This window comes from Pelodiscus sinensis, chromosome 3 (genome assembly GCF_049634645.1).
Source record: "Pelodiscus sinensis isolate JC-2024 chromosome 3, ASM4963464v1, whole genome shotgun sequence".
Lineage (NCBI taxonomy): Eukaryota > Metazoa > Chordata > Testudines > Trionychidae > Pelodiscus > Pelodiscus sinensis.
In genome coordinates, this window is record NC_134713.1 from 111,980,648 (window position 1) to 111,998,287 (window position 17,640).

The 17,640-nt window shown below is 39.8% G+C and overlaps 1 protein-coding gene across 4 annotated transcripts in view; it reads left to right on the forward strand.

The window, feature by feature from the left end:
* Positions 1 to 17,640, forward strand: part of ZDHHC14 (zDHHC palmitoyltransferase 14) — a 145,648-nt gene that overhangs the window by 87,266 nt on the left and 40,742 nt on the right. For all 4 annotated transcript variants that reach the window (XM_006114986.4, XM_006114988.4, XM_006114987.4 and 1 more), the window contains exon 3: positions 10,508 to 10,666. In XM_006114986.4, the coding sequence (XP_006115048.1) occupies positions 10,508 to 10,666 (159 nt within the window). The remainder of the gene's footprint in view (positions 1 to 10,507; positions 10,667 to 17,640) is intronic.

Genomic DNA, 17,640 nt, shown 5'->3' on the forward strand with positions numbered 1-17,640 from the left:
AGAGATGCTAAAAAAAAATCTTTTTTTTTGCTATAGCAAAAAGAGCAAACAAAAAAGCTCTCACAATGCTATATTAATTAGATACAGAATTTCTTGAGAAATGTACATGAAACCCCACAATGTAACTTCAATAGTCAGTTTTCAGTGCATGCTACACACTTGTAAGAACAAAAAAGATAAAAACGATTTCAATTAAATGTTAAGCTACAGCAGAACTGTTCATAAAGGAGTCTTCTATCTGATACAAATTATGACTTCCTCTTTTGATGCCATAGTTGGCTTTTCTTTCTGTAACGACAGCCGTGAAAACACAAAAATAAATTATAAAATCTGCAGGCTTTTCCACATTGTGGATTTTGTGAATCAAAAATTGGCATTTTTATCACCTTTCACATTCATTACTTAGAATGCCTTTTCAAAGCCTTTGGCAGAAAGAGTTCATTTTTAATATCTTACAGAACCACATAATAGCCCGGTATATTGTAATAGTTGTAATTTTTGTGGTGTTTGATCCTTGAGGTTGCAGTATGATTGAAATCCTAACACAAGTTTTGATTGAAGGACTTAGTTTCAGAACTGTTCAATTGGAAGAAAACTAGCTATGTTTTACAGAGGGATATACAGGTTGTCATTGGCTTGTATTTATTCTACAGATACAATTACATTTCAAAATATATCAATCAGTTCATTCGTCAGTGTTGTGGTAGTGATAAATGCCTGTCCTCTTTCAGCAAATATGGAGGGTTTACAGAGGGATGTAATAGTGTAATCAATTAACCAATAAACAAAAGCTTGTAAGTTAATGCTATAGACCAGGAGTGGCCAACCCATTTAACAAAAAGAGCTGAAACAACAGTGGAAAAATGTGAGATCCGCAACAGAATTGTCAAACCAAATAAACCCAAAAACCCGGAACAGAATTGTCGAGCAAAAAAAATTTTTTAAAAAGAGGCTGCCCATTTAAGATGGCCGCTATCTTGGGCATCATTTTTAAAATTCCAGAGCTCCAACCCAGTAAGCACAGGGAAGCCAGGTGAGAGGGGACTATTTCGGGGGGGGGGGGCGCAAGAGCAGCTTTGGGAACTGCACTTTTGGGGGGCAAGAGCTCATGAGCCGCGGGTTGGCCACGTCTGCTATAGACTACGTGCATTCCTCCCAACCCAATAAATTTTTTAGGAGGCTGGCCAGCAGCCTGGCTTAGTCCTGGCTTATGGTGTATCTGGGACCTACCCCTGCTATAGTTCTGTATTTAAAGTATATTAGGAGTCAGGTGGGCAGGCAGCCTGGCTCAATTCTGGCTCGTGCCGGGTCTGGGAGCTCAGCAGTATCAGAGGCAGCAGCGCAATAGGCAGCTGATCCACAAAGGGAGCTCCGCTTGTGGCTCCGCTCGTGGACCCGCTCCCACCTGGCAAACCAGGCTGCTGCCTCTGATTCAGAGGCAGCAGCACAGAGTGGGTGAAATCCCCTTGGGAGTGGGGCCAGAGCGCACTGGCTGCCAGCCTCACCCAATAGTCAAGTAACTGATAAGAATTCCTGAGGTTAATCGACTATTCAGTTAATCGATATTTAACATCCCTAATATGTGGACATTTACTTGTACCCATGTTTTTAAGTTGGTTGTGATAATAGTCAGTTTTAGGAGATATTTATGTAATGTGATTGTTCCTATTTTTACCGAACAAAGTGAGTGGAGCATAGCCTTTGGATGTCAATCTAAGCAGCTCTTGGCTCCTACTGAAAGATGCAGTGTTTATTTTAAAATCCTGCCTAATTGGTGAAGAGAATAGCTTAGCATTCTCATTGTCATTTCCATTCTCTGGAAACAAGATGTAAAATTCAGAAAGAATACAAGAAATAAAACTGGCCTGCATGACTAAAAAATCCTAACAGCCATGGTGGTGGAAATCAGACAACATTATAGTCATCTCTGCGAGTGCTGCCTATTACTAATTACTATTGTCTGAAACTACCCATTGAGACCCTTTTTTCAATTGTTTAAACTTTCCCAAATTTTTACGTATTCTGGCTGAAAACGTGTCAGGCATTTGCATCACACTGAAAAAAAAATAGTAGCTGATCATGTATAATTAATAGATTCCAAGACTAATGGGGTCCATTGTGATAATCTAATCAGACCATTTCTACAGAATAGGTCATAGTGTTTCCTTGAAGAAATCCTTAGAATATAGCTTTAAGAAAAACATCCATGTGCAGTTAAAAATAGCCAGTGATTGAGACTCCACCAAAAAATGGGTTAAGTGGTCCAATGATTTATTATTACCTTCACTGTTTAAAAACAAAATTGACGCCTTATTTTCAGTCTGAATTTATCTGGCTTTAACGTCCAGCCATTGGGTTGTGTTATAACTTTCCCTGCTAGACTGAAGATCCCTATATAAAAATTTTGTTCACTCTCTAGGTACATAAAATATAATCAAGTCACCCCTTCTTCAATACATGTTGTCAAATCCTGTAATCATTCTTGTCTCTTCTCTGAAAGCTTTCTAATTTATCAACTTGTTTTTGAACTGTGGACACTAGAACTGGACACTGTATTCCAGAAGCAGTCCTACCAATGTCAAATACAGAATTAAAACAGTCTCTCTACCACTCTATCATGGGATCAAGTGAAGGTTGCATAGGCAAACTTACATTTGATATTTCCTAACTTTTGAGTCATTGATTGTGCAACCTTTAATGTTCTTTAAATCAATTCCTAATACTAAGTTTAAAAAAATATAGAAATTCCACCATGTGGAACCATATTAACTCCCAGCTTGGATTATAAGCAGCGTTTGGACCTTCAGGGTGTCTGCCTTTTGAACTAAGGGCATGTTTATTCAGCAAAGTTATTTCAGGATATCAGAGGGATACCGGAGGTATCCCAAAATAGCTACCCCACATTTTTTGAATGCATCCACTATTTCAAAATAGAGCGGACGCAGTATTTTGCCATCCCTTTAACTTCATTGTGTGAGTATGGGATGGCTCAAAATAGCGCTGTATTTCGAAATTTGGTGCTGTGTAGACTGCACCAAATGACGAAATAAGCTATTTCAAAATAGATTCAAAATAAGCTACACAGTTTGCGAAGCACACGTTGCGTATCTTATTTTAGGTGCTGTGTAGACTCACCCTAAACAATAACTAGTAGCAGTAGTAGGTAGTTGTCCTCCATAAGAATAAGGCACTTAAGAGGGAATTAGACACACACTTTGGTATCAGGGGTGCAAAATGGAACTTTTTTTCCCTCAGACTGGAAAGTTACCATTGGAAACTCTGAAATGCCAGTCTTTGGAGACCCAGCCTACTCCTCGTTCCTGTGGCTCATGAAGTCATACACAGGCAACCTGGACAGCAGTAAAGAGCAGTTCAATTATAGGCTGAGCATGTACAAGTGGTGGTAATGTGCCTTTGACCATTTAAAAGTATGTTAGTGAAGCTTATTGACTAGGTTAGACCCCAGCAAAAGCAATATTCCCGTTGTTGCTGCTTGCTGTGTGCTATATAATATCTGTAAAAGTGTGGGGGGGGGGGGAGCTTGGGGAGAGGGCGTAGAGAATTGAGGCAGATGGCTTGGTAGCTAATAATGAGCAGCCAGGCACCACGGTAATAAGGAGAGCACATTGAGGCACATTGCACATCAGATAGGCTTTGAAAACTAGTTGAATGAATGATGAGACGATGTGACAGTTTCATATGTTGCTCATTACCAAGCTTCTCCCTGTTGCACAGGTACTTCCCTATACAACTAGTGCTGCCTCCCCCAACCAACCAACAGAAATGGCAAAATGAATAAAGACCTCGTTGTTCTGAAATCATGTGTTTCTTATTTAGTAAACATGGGGAACACAGATGTAACTGAACAGAAAAGGAGTAGTAGGTATCCCTAGACTCTGAGAAGGAGGGGAAGCACAAGGACATATGGCTTATTACAGCTGTGTAGCAATCACAGCTGTGGGAATGGCAGCATTCTACTCCAAGAGCCATCCCTGAGAGTTGATTTAAAGTCTTCATGGGCCTTCCCCACACATTCTAGGATGTTTGGGGGTACGTCTACCCAGCAGCATAATTTCAGAATAATATTATTCCAAAATAACAAAGAGCATGTCTACACTACAAGCCTTTATTTCAATATAATGTCGAGCTGGAGGACTTCTTACTGACTCATGGTAGCCCTGATTTCATGAGGGCTAAGGGAAGTCCAAAGAAGAGTGTTCTTCTTTCAACTTCCTGCTGTATAGACCTTACCTAACGCTGAGTTAAGCTATTCAACTTCAGCTACACCAATTGCACAGCTTAAGTTGTGTAGCTTAATTTGACATTAGCCCTGCTGTGTAGATGTACCCTGGGAGAGGAGAATGTGGAATTTGGTAAGGACAGGTGGTTTATCAATGAGTGCAGGGGGCTCTATGCTCCATTTGCTTTTCCTGCACTTTTACCGGGCACCTTGTCGGCTCTGTTTTGCTCCCCCATGAGCCTCAACATCTCATTCTGGGTCTTACACTGATGTTTCCTGCATGCTCCCCTGTCCTGTATAATGAATGGCAGAGTGCTGGGCAGCTAAATTCATTTTGTAGGTAGATACGGTAATGTTAGGCAGATATGTTAGGCAGACTTTTTTGCTTCCACTTTGAAAACATGTGGGAAAAGGTGCTTGCAAACTATAGTCCTTGTTGTTTATACATTTGCATTTGTAAAGGGAGACCACATTTGCAAGACCTCCTCTCCCTCTGCACAGCATGCTTGAAAACTGCAGGCCTCCTTTGTCATATGAGGGGAGGGATACAGGGGCTCAGATGTGGATAGTCAACATGTAGTCACGCACACACACCCCCATGCAGAGCAAGGCTGTTCTCCAAGATGATCTCTTCAAGCCCACTGCAAACAGGGCAGCAAACCCAGGGTCAAATTGTTGTGGACGAGCAAACAGAGGTGAATTCCCGCAGTGCTATCAATTACAGAGCTTCTCCCAGATCACCATGCATGATACCAATCTTCTCTGACTCACAGAGCATGATAGGGAGTGAATGCTGCATGAATGTGGCCAGAAACCTAACCCTTATGCCACTATGCTTTGTGCTGCAATGATGCCAGATCACTTACTTGGCATACTACGGCGTCCTACCATGGAGGACAGAATAAGACGGCCCTCCCCAGAAACCTTATGAGAAGGACTGCAGAGTACCTCTAAGAGCTTTGTAGAGATGTGAAGGGAGGATTCCTGCTCCAACTCCAGACGCTTTAATCATTTTTTTTCTTGGAAGCTCCTTCTGTGAAGGTGAACTAGATGTCACTGAATACCAATTGCTCACATCAGATCAAAGATTAAATTCACATTTAGCCACTGTAGTGTGATTACAAATGTGAACTCGCCAGAGGTGCCCTCCCTGCCATCGGGGTCAGCAACAATAAGTCCCAGGAGGAGATTGGCTCCAAAGTTAGAAAAAGGTCCTGATTGCTGGTGAGATCAGATCCTCCGCTTGCTTGTTGAGCATTCTTCTCCTCTTCCTTTTCCTCATCTACAGTGACCTCCTGTTTGTTGCCAGAGGCTGCCTGAAGAATTGCTTGGAAGGTATCTACGGTTGGTTTTGGAATCGTGGCTCTCTTTCTCCTTTCTCCTTTCTCTTTCTCTTTCTCTTTCTCTTTCTCTTTCTCTTTCTCTTTCTCTTTCTCTTTCTCTTTCTCTTTCTCTTTCTCTTTCTCCTTTCTCCTTTCTCCTTTCTTCTTTCTCTTTCTCTGAATCCTGTGTAGCCACTAATAGAAGTGACATGTCTGAGGCTCTGACCCAAACCAACTCCATTGTCTTCTGGTACGCCTGCTTGATCTCCTTTTCACACAGCACTGCTGTATACTCTTGTTCTGTCCTTTTTCCAGCAGGCCGTATGCAATTTTGGCATAGATCGTAGCTTTTCTTCTGCTGCTTTGGAGTTCTGCCTGCACAGATTCCTCTCCCTACATAGCAGTCACATTCAGTATTTCGTGCATGCTTCATGTTAGAGCTTGTTTGCGACCCTGGGCATTGATGGTCATGTGTGCTGCTGGATTCACTATACTGGTCAAACAGGAAATTCAAACCTTCCCAGGGCTTTTCCTCTGTACCTAAGAGTGCGGCAGAGTTGAAAGTGCTGGCCAGTGTGGTCACGTTAGGGCACCTCCCATTTTCCAAAGTCAAATTGAACAGCACTGTGTCTGCACTATTCCAACCTCAACCCTGGAAGGTCAGATTTAGCACTACTCCTCTCATCAAGGGGCGTACCAAAATAAACTTTAAAACCCCTCAATCCTTAAAGTTGGTGGAAAGGGCCCAGTGATGTGGATGAGTTCATTATAAAATTGACATAACACTAACCACATAGTGTAGACAAGGCGCAAGTGTATAATGGAAGGAAAGAAAGAAGGTCTGATAATTTTACAGTAGCTAATAATATTCAAAGCTGTGTAAATAAAAGTACTGAGGATTATCAACTCTTGCTTTAGGGTAAGATGATCTATTTACTGAAGGCCTTATCCATACTGTAGCTTGAACTATGCTAGAAAAATATGTGCTCAACTCTGGTATATAGCATGACTTTTAAACCAGACCCATGCTTAGCTGCTTATACCATGGATATTTGGTATAGCTGTAAACAAAACTTTTTTTAAAAGATCATATTATGCTGATCATTACTTAGTAGTCATTGCAGAAAAATCACATTCAGTATTGTGTTAGCCAGTCCTCCAACATTAATTGGTAAAATAAATGAATAAGGTATTCTAGAATAAAGCCCCACTTCTGTGATGTACTTAATTATATGTCTAATTTTGAGCATGCTAGTTATTTAGTTAAAAGTCAATAAGACTACACTAACCACATAGTGTAGACAAGGCGCAAGTGTATAATGGAAGGAAAGAAAGAAGGTCTGATAATTTTACAGTAGCTAATAATATTCAAAGCTGTGTAAATAAAGGTACTGTGTAAATAAAAGTAACATGCTTGAATTTAGAAACTTGCTGCATTGGAGCCTGATTAGGGCTCACAAATTCAGAGTGTTACATTTTCTACTGCAGTCTATTAGTCTGTCCTTGACACCTTAAGTCAAACTCATCCCTGATTATAACTTCATTAAGGTCAATGGAATTCCACCAAGGATTATTTTTATTTTTTTATTATTAAAATGTAGTGCTAGTATATTAATGGTAATGTCATTCAAAGTATGATAAGTGTGCTTAACGGGCTGAATTGTAACAACAAAAATAAATGAGACCAGTATCTTTTTATAACAAAAAATATTGTGTATATATATTCTGTAAATAATCTCTTTTGGGCTTAAGTACTTTATTTTTGTTGCTCTGTGATAAAGCTTTTTATGGTTATGGATCCTGCAGCCTAAGATAAATGGTGTCTTTTGTATAGCAAATTTGTAAAATATTCTCTGTAGATTTTTAATTTTTAACCCAAGACAAAAAGTAACCCTTACCTTTCTTCATTTTAAATTTTGGAGCTGGAATCACTCCTGGTACTTGTGATGTTCTGTCTGTAATACCTTATGTGTGAATGTCTGCTTACTGCCTGGCACAATGTTAGCTTAGCTTAGTTCTAAATAAAAAGGAATCTAAAGATCAAAGATTATTGTTTCTATCCTCTTTAATCATCTTAATCATATTCATAGGTTATATTAAGACATTTAGCTTGATATGTGAACAATAAAATAGGCTTGGAAGTCTTTCCCATCTCAACTCAAGAAACTGAAAAAGCTTAAATTGTTGTAATCACTGCCAAATCAATGCAGTCTAATCACTGCCAAAATTCCTTACATTTACAAATTTTCTCACATTTGTGATTTTAAAATTAAACTTTTATGTATTTAAAGTAAGAGTGATTGATTTAAAGGCCATATATACTACATTCCATCTTAAGCAAAATTGTCTAATTACATTACAAGGTGAAAATACTTCAGCATTTTATAATTCAGTATTGCTAGAAACCTAAATACTATGCAGAGCCTTAGATTGTGTCTACACAGCAAAGTAAGCCCAGGCTTAGTAGAACTTGAGTTAGCAGACCCAGGATTTGTTAATATAGGGCTTGAAGGTCTGCACTTATTTCTAACTCCAGGTTAGGAATTGTTGAACTGTTTGGTCTCAGCCTAGGGCTTCTGCATCTACACTGCATTACATGGGCCTGAGATCAACCACTCCATAGCCCAGACTTCTAGTGCCCTCCCAATATGTGGTCTCTCTAGCTTTTTCTTCATGATGCAGTGTAGGAAAACCTGACAGTCACCAAACTTGATTGTCCAGGGGACAAAGAAAGTCAGCTTGTGAGATCATAGAACATTTTTGACAAACTCCAAGGGTACAAGTCCAGTGGCTCCTTTCTTGACTCAGGCGTAGACCATCCACCCTATGGGATCCCAAGACTCTAGATCTGAGCCCTGATTTAGCATGAAAGGGAAGGGAAGTTAGACTTGAGCCTGGATTCATAACATGGGCTTATGTTGTCCTGTAGACATACTCTTAGAGTATCAGAGGTGTGTTGCTATAATATTAAATCTAATAATTATCCATTGCTGTTAAAGAAGCTCCATCTGTTTTATGAATAGTCTCTTATTCTTGAGCTATGACAAATCCAGCTCAATCAGAGCTTTCTATTTCTAAATGAAAAACTTCAAGGTTTTGTGAAGTTCGTAAATATATATATCTCTAAGAGTAAAAACCTGTTAGAACCATGGTGCTAACCAGTTTTGAACCAGTACCTACTTCTGTTGTGAACTAGCCACACTCAACTGGCCAAATAGCCACATGTGGCTAGTGGTTTGGATGCCATGGTGTTAGAATGTTGTCATGTTGGGTTTTTTTAATTAAGGCAGGAGATTATAAATTATGTTGAGAAAAAATTAGTTTTAAATCTGAAAATTAACTAAAAATACTTGCTCAGTATATTTATAACTTATTTTACCTAAACATGCAGATATATAGTAACTATTTTTATACATCATTTTTGTGTTCTCTCAGAAGTGGGTGCTAAAATGTAAGTTTGTCAGTACCCTGTTTTTCAGATGGATAGCTTATTTGCAACTGTAATAATATTACTGTGTCAGACTGCAGTGTAAACAAGTCATGGACCTTTTTTTATTCCATGACATCTGTGTATGCTCATCTGAGTTTATATCTACAGCCATCATTTGGAGGGGGAAAAAACATGGTTGCTCAGGTGATCCTGACACTGAAACTTAATTAACAATTCTGTTTGATACAAGATTCAGAAAATAATCTGCTTCATTCTACCATAGCTCTCTTAGTTCTGCTTGGCTGATAGTAAAACTTGCATATTCTTACTAAATTATCCAATTTTATTATGAATACACAATGAGGGTAGTTCTTTGAGTAAGAAGGTAGCATTTTTATACATGTGCTTGTTGGAGTCTCTCTGCACTCCAGAAGCTTTTAAAATACAACATCAATCTTTAAAAATGATTAACCTAGCCAGTGCTTTGGGTCTGGAATAATAAATGTTCAAGTCCTAAATAATCTCAGCTATCACTTTGCCAGATAGCAGGCAGAGACTTTTATTATAACCAACTTTTAGCTACAACAGCTGTATTAAAATATCAGTAGATGTTCAATTTTAAATTTACAAAAAGCAGATGAGTGAAATACTATCTTGAATGTAATCCATTATATCATGGTATTTAAGAGGTCTCAGAACAGTGAACGATTATCTTATTTGCCATATGTGCCAAGGGCTCTGATAATAGAATGTTGGTGAGCATTAAATAAATGTCTGGTTTGGCCATTACATTCAGTTTGAACACTGTATTTCTTTGTCTTATTAATTAAACACCTTTAAAGTGCTTCCAAAAGCAAAACCACCTTTGTAAAATAATTACAGCAATTTGCTAAAAGACATTTTGATTTATAGATGCGAGGTACAAAAACAAAAATCCTCAAGTGCTCTTGCCCCAATTGAAAATGCCTTTAGTCATCTTTTTTTAAATGAGTTGGTTAGTCCAGTTCTTAGAGCGCAAATGTAAAACTCCTTGAAGAGCAAGCATATTTTTGAAGGGCCAGCTACATGTAATCTGTTTTTGAACAGATTTCTGTGTTACTGAATGTTAATAGTCACAGCTGTCATTATATATCATATATGAAGTAAATAAATAGTAAAGGTTCTGGATAGGTTGAAGAGTGTGAGACTTTGCTTTTTGTGGTATAAAAGCTGAGATGGCTAGGTTTTTCACTACTTGTATATTTATGCTTATTAGTTTGTGGATTTTTTTGCAGGGAAACAATTAGCTTTGGTTTTCTTTCATTTTTTGTGATGATTAATTGCATTGAGTTATTTGTCTAGATATTTAGAATCTGTGATGGAGAAAAACTTATTTAAGTATTCTAAATATTCAAAACGATATATAAAATACATGTCACTGTTAAAGAAACTAGATATAAAATGATAGCAATGTGCCTATCAAATATCTAAGTGAATTAAAATTATTGTTCTATTGTTAAATTATTTCCGTGTTAGATATTGCAAATGGTTCCAGTTCAGGAGGATACCGTCCACCTCCCAGAACAAAAGAAGTAATCATCAATGGACAGACAGTGAAATTAAAATACTGTTTCACTTGCAAGATTTTCCGCCCACCTCGTGCCTCTCATTGTAGCCTTTGTGATAACTGCGTAGGTGAGTATAAAGAAAACTTACATGCTCATTTTTTGTAATTTTTTATTAGAGCACTTTCAGAAGGCAGGATTGTCTTGCTGTGAATGCATATGTTGTTGTGCTTACAGGAACCAGCCTCTCACATGATTATAAAATCATCCAGATGATCACTAGCTAACAAAGTTGTCCTGCTTCCTACCAGACAGTGAGGATTTTGGAGAAGGGTAGATGCAGCCTCCTGGAAGATTCTGCCGTTTAACAGTTTTAAGGCAGGGAAGGGTGGGTTTAAGACTAGGGCCTATATACATTGCTATTTAGCTATAGCTAGTCAAACCTCTAGTTTTAAAGACATGGTGTCTCATCTAAGGTAAATTATGCAAGTGCAGTTCACATTGCACCAGTGTACATTACATCTACACTAGAGGTAGAGCTAAAATGGAGGATAAAATCCCATTGTAAAGACTTGTCTGCACTGTAGCACAACTAAAGCTCTGTAGCTATGCCAGTGTAGCACTATAACATACATTCTTCAGCAATGGAAGGGGTTTTTCTGTCATAGGTAATCCTCCTTCCTGAGTGGCAGTAGTTAGGTCAACTGAAGTATTCTTCTGTCTAGGTAGCTGCATCTGCACGGGGGTTTGTACTTCTGAGTGCAAGAGCTATGTTGATATAAACTTGAGTGAGATTACAATGCACACTGCTATAGTTACACTAGTATTGCTGTGCAAATGCGTTCCCCTAGTTCAAATACAGTGCAACAAAGCAAAACATTATATGGAGTGCATCTTACTCTAGTTAGTATCTGGGGTGCAGATCACTTCTTACACTGGACAGTGCAACTACTTTTGCGGTTTGCATCAGTGTATATGCGCTGGTGGGAGGGGGAAAAAGTGTATACAAACCTTTGGAGTTAGCCCCCCATGAAAATGAAATTAAGTGATCCACACATTCTTTGAAGGCAAATCCTGGTCCTTTCTTGCCACCCATCAAGAGAGAACCACTGACATTCCACAGCAAAAGGAATGCAGCAATTTTTGGGGGCCCTTGGCTAGCAGAGAGCTAAGATAGTCAGGAAACCCCCTGCATCCAACTCAACAGTACTACATGGGGTAGATAGCTTGATCTGCTGCTATAGTTAGTCTGCTTATGTAACAGGTGCAAGCATTGCAGTGTGCTCAAGCCTTGAGTTTGGAGAAGCTGCCACAGAGTAGCTCAGCTGTCTTGGCTAAGCTGTAATGAGTGGGAGAAGTTAGTCTTTTCCTATCACAGTTCCAGAATAATTGGCTTGTGCTATGCTCTGCAATCAGGATATAGTTTGTAGACAGTTCACATCTTCAGTCAGTTCCAGCCATCTGCAGACTCAAAAAGATTATACAATATCATTCACACCCAGTTTATGTTTGGAAATTTGTCTCTTCTGATGTAATGGCTGGAAAATTAATTTCACTTTAAAAGCTACAGAAATTTGATGATTAAGTCTTTGCTCAAAGAAAGTTTTACTTGCCATTGGCAAATGAGTGCTGTCCGGCCCTGATTTTATTTTAAGATAGTTAACTGAAATAGCATTTAGATCCTTTTTTTGCCTTTTTCCTGAAGATTGTTCTTTGGAGGGTAAGTAGGATAATTAAAGTGTGGTAATTTGAACTCATGTAGTTTTCCAGTGTAATTACAACACTTTTGGGGATTAATATGAATGATTAACACACTGGTGATCCTGAACCTTTTGCAGTCAAGAAAATAATGTAGAAAGTAGATGTCTCCAGCTCCGAAATGCAATTGCAGTATGCTGCAATGATCTTTTTAGGTATAAAGCAGACATTGGAAGAATTATAGATTCACAGTTAGGGAATATCCATATATTGAATTCTACGTTGAATGTGGAAAGGTAGCCTTTGGTGGTCTTAGAACAAGTATCAGAGGGGTAGCCGTGTTAGTCTGAATCTGCAGTAACGAGAAGTCCTGTGGCACTAACTAACAGATTTATTGGAGCATACACTTTCATGGGCAGAGATCCACTTAGTCAGATGCAGAGCTCGACAAATAATACAACCTACTCACCCATGGCGAGTAGATTGTAACCCGGAAGAGCCGGGTTCGGGCGGACAGCGCAGCTGGCGAGCGGGGCTTGCTGCGGTTCGGCGAGCCCTGGTCAGATGCATGTAGTGGAAATTCCAGAGGCAGGTATACATGCATCTGACAAAGTGAGTCTTTGCCCACGAAAGCTTATGCTCCAATAAATCTGTTAGTCTATAAGGTGCCACAGGACTTCTTGTTGTTAGAACAAGTAGATGCATGTAGACAGTTTCTTTGGTAAATAAATCAAGTGTTAGATGTTATGGTAAAAATTCTATCTGTTGGTCAGGAAATGTTTTTCTCCTGTATTATAATTAGAATTCTTAAACCAACATAGGTCAAATGTAAGCCAAAGTCTGTTTTTTATAGAAATCAGTTTTTTTATTGATTATAGATCAAATAAGAATATTTCTCTGGGTTTTAAATTAGAATTGAAACACTTTAAACGGATGTTATCCATGCAGCGTTTGCAGCCGTTGATGTGCTGTTGTTTGAGGCCCTCACGGAAAAACTGTAGATAATGCAAACTACTAGATGCACAAATGAATCAAACTCCCTTTTATTATTAATTTTTAATGGTGGTATCCACTGCAACTAAGCACTTTCTTTGAGGCAGGAACTATCCTCTCTGTCCAGAATTTGCAATCTAGAGAAAGATAGACAAAAACAATAGGTTAAAGAAGAGGAGCAACAAAAAGGTATTTTTATACAAATTAATAAGATTGACTATCAGTAACACATCAGAAGACCCTCTTTATGAGGGATTTAAAAGAGAATAGTGTTCCTTTACATTTAACTCAAGAAGGCCATATCATGTATAGAGGAGACCATGTCAAAGAAAGTACAACTATAATCTTAGGAGAGGCTCATGTGTGTGGACTGGGTTAGGAAAGATGGTGCAGCAAAGGGTGTGTGGAAGAGGTAACAGAAACCTTGATAAGAAAAGATCATTAGGAAGGGATAGCATGTTTTATTGAGTTTTGGAGGTGGTGACCAAATGTTTACATTTTATACAGTTGCTGCTGGGATGACAATGGAGAGCTTGAAAAAGAGAAGTGATGTGAGCATCTCAGTAGGCAATGAGGAGGACTTTTTGTAAGGAATGCGGAGGAACAGAGCCCTTCATTATTGAGAGTGGCTGTCGTGTGTTGCAGGAATACCCCATTTCTCTAGACTTCCTCTTTCTCCTTCTTATCCCCCACCTCTCCTCCACCTCATTTGGGTTTTGGCTATGGTGCATGTTGTAGTTGGAAGCTGTATTGGGAGATGTGCACATGCATATTTGGACTTGTAATGGTGTGTATGTTGGGTGATTTTCAAAGACACAGGGGTAGGCACCTAGCTGCTTTTCAACTCCTGCTGGCTGCCCAGTAGGGTAGGCTCCTAATTACCATTAGTTCCTTGGGAAACTTTACTCTTAACGTACTTGCAAATAAGACAATTTTGGTTATTAATTGGCAGGTATTTGTTAGTAGCAGTAGTGTTGGAAAGTGTAAAATGTTATGTATTATATTTGATGTATGTTAACAATTAATTTCTGTGTAACTACCCTGAACAATGATATGGGATTTATTGGGGTGTTTCCCCAATAAATATATTTATTCATAAAATTAAACATCTTCATCTAGGTTGGGTTTTTAAAATGTGATTTGTGCAAAAAGGCATTATTCAGTAAGATAACTTTCTGCCATTTTCTATTTACTCCACAAGTAATCTTAATACATTTGCTGTGTGTGTGGCTTATTTCTGTTGAATGGAACACTGACTTATGTCTCAGTTGCTCCTAGTTTTAAAATATCTATTCCCATGTTGCTTTTTCTGAATTACTGCTGTAGTCATGCAAAACACCCTAATATATTTTCAAAAACAGAATCCCATTTTTCACAAAATTACTGTGCTATTTTAGTTCACATCACTTTTTAATGTGATGTAGACTTGCTAAATCACACAGAGGCTATCATAGATATTTATCTCTTGCAGCTATCAGAAATTCTTTTAATGAAAGTTCAGCATCCTGACCACTTTTGCAGGGGAGGTTTTATCAATGAAATTATTACTTTATTTATTCACTCTATCTATTGTAGAGGCCCAAAGGCTGAATTAGTTTCTCTTTGTCCATACTAAACATACAGAGATGCCCAAAGTCAGTAGCTTTAAAGGCCAAATATACATTGGCAAGTTATAGCACATTAAATCAGCTTCCAGTGCTATAACTTGCTGTGTTGTGCCTGACCTCCGGAAATGGCCAGTAAGCCTTCCAGTGATCACTCTGCTCATTGTTTCAGACTCAGCTATCTGCCTTACTGGCATGCACATATCCCCTTTCAGAGCTTTATTTTGGACAGCTTGCATACTATGCTGATTTGTTCTGCATCCTAGAGCTGATCATTCCAGTGGCATGCTGGTGCTTTTGAACACAGAGGCAGATGTCTGTGAGAGAGCTGTCAAGGTTACCCCTCCTCCTGCCTCAGGATAGGTTGTTTCCTGTCACTGTCTGAACTTACAAGACAGCATGCTGATGTCTCCCAAAACACTCTGTCACTATCTTCCTTCCCCTGAACCTCAGTTGAAAAGCAGCTGTCAATACAACAGGATGACCATGGAGCAATGGGATTGAGAAACCTGCATCATGTGACACTGACTTTCCCATGTGGCATTGCAAACCCTTCCCAAAGCATCCTATAGCCATTTGCACAGTAGGATACTTACCACAATGCACTACTCTCTGTGGCATTGAAAGAGCTGCTAAGGCGAATGCACTCCACCATCACAGGGACCTCAGTGTGGACACACGCAGCAGTTTTCCTGCTATGCTCTTTGAGCAACACTGTAACTGCCAGCACTTAATATCTAGCCTTGCCAGATGCTTTCTCCAAAAATCCCAAACATGGGGGGGGGGGGGGGGGAAACCTACTCCTATGGGAGACCAAACTTGTTGAGTGCACAAAAAAAAAATCTGGTATTTTCTGGGGGGTTTTACTGGACAGGGGCCAGAAAAAATGGCTGTCCCAGCGAAAACCAGACAGCTGGCAACCCTATTAACATCTGCCATTGTAGACATAGCCAAAGATCTTTTATCTGTTGTCCCCCACAGATGTTGCAAATCAGTATCAGCATCTATAGAAATATAATTAGCAATCACTCCTTTGTTTAATTTATTTCTGGTTTCTACACTAATTTCATTACAAAAGAATAACAGTTAAAATTTTGTCAAGACAATGACTTCTTTGGGTGCATTGTAATTTTGAAGTAAATGGGACTAATCACATGCGATAAGAATAGCTATTCGGAGTAAGGAATGAAGGATCAAATACAAAGATTTTAATAATAATATTCTAAATTTTAAAGACTTATGAAATTGTTAGACTGGATTTAATTCAGCACTATTGTGTTTATTTTCCTTTGTGTACATCTCTCTCATTAGGATCTTGGAGAAAATAGACACATTCTGTTTTTAAAAAGAGCTTACAAAATGTATTTATTGGTAGCTTACAAAGAGTATTTATTTAGGGCTTTTTATTTTACTACTGTTATTGATATTTCAAGAAGAAATAAAAGCCAAAAGTACAAATTTCCATGCAAAGTACAAAATCTGTAATCCTGAATAGATGTAGTCATACACTATGACATCAGAATCCTACAAAGAGCCACAGTTGTAAATATTACAAAGCATGCACAGATGTCTTGGATCTCAAAATAATTAGCTAGCTTGATATCCAGGACAATGGGCATTCATTTTAAATAAAGTAAAATATGAATGTATGTCCAACACAAAAGATCTCAACATTGTGTGTGTTTATGGCAGGGATGGGGAACCATTTTTTTGGGTCGCGGGCTACATACCCACAGAAAAATCAGTTGGGGACCACACAAGTGAGAAGCAAAACAAAAAAAAACCCAACAAACCTCCAAAAAACCCCAGCTGAGACACCTCACTTCCCTAGTGCTCCAGGCCCACCTGTGGGGGGAGGGAAGAAAGAGGGACAGGGAGGACTGAGACTTAGGGTTCCCCATAGGCCAAATTAAAACTTCTAGGGTTCCAGGATTAGTGGATTTTGTAAATTCTCCTCTCCCACTTTGGAGTGGGGCCAAAAATGAGGGTTTCCATGTGAGGGATGGGGCTGCTAGCGAATGAGATAGGGTTTGGTGTGCACGATATGAGTAGGAGGTGGAGTGCTGGCCACTGTCGGCAGACAGGATACTGGGCTAGATGGACCTTTGGTCTGACCCAATACGGCCGCTCTTATGTTCTTATGCGAGCAGGTGGGGATGAGGGTCCAAAGTCAGGGTGGGAGGTTGGGGCCAGGAGCTGGCTGGGAGTAGGTTGTCTGGCCGGGAGGGAGGGAGCAGGAACAGGATGGAGGTGTGTAAAGTGTCTGGCCAGAGAGGAAGATGCAGGAGCATGCTGGGGTTAGGGTGTCTGGCCGGGGGACGGGTGCAGGAGTGGGCTGAGGATGTAGGGGTCTTGGCAGAGGGGTGTGTGAGGGAGCTGCCGGTGTGGGGTCTGGGCATGAGAGATAGGGGAAGCACTTAAATGCCTTTGCACCCTCTCCACTTCCAGGCACTGTGTCCTAGGCACATCCTCATGCTGCTCCCATTGGCCATGACTCCAGCCAATGGGAGCAATGAGGAAAGCCTCCAGGCACCATGTCTGTGTGCTGCTATTACCCTATCAGGGGGAGGGGCAGTGGCAACATGCTGCGAACTGGCTCCAGTGGTGAGGTTTGGGGCTTTCACCCCATGGGAAGCTGACACTGGCAGTGAAACTTCGCAGGGGCAGAGGCTCAAGGCAGGAGCACCAGTGTGGGCTCCCTGCTGTGTGGGAGGGAGGGGGAAGAGGCAGGACATTGAGCTCAAGTCATGGCCCACCTGCAAGGCAGTCATGGACCACAGTTTGAAGACCACTGCACTAGATTTTGCTC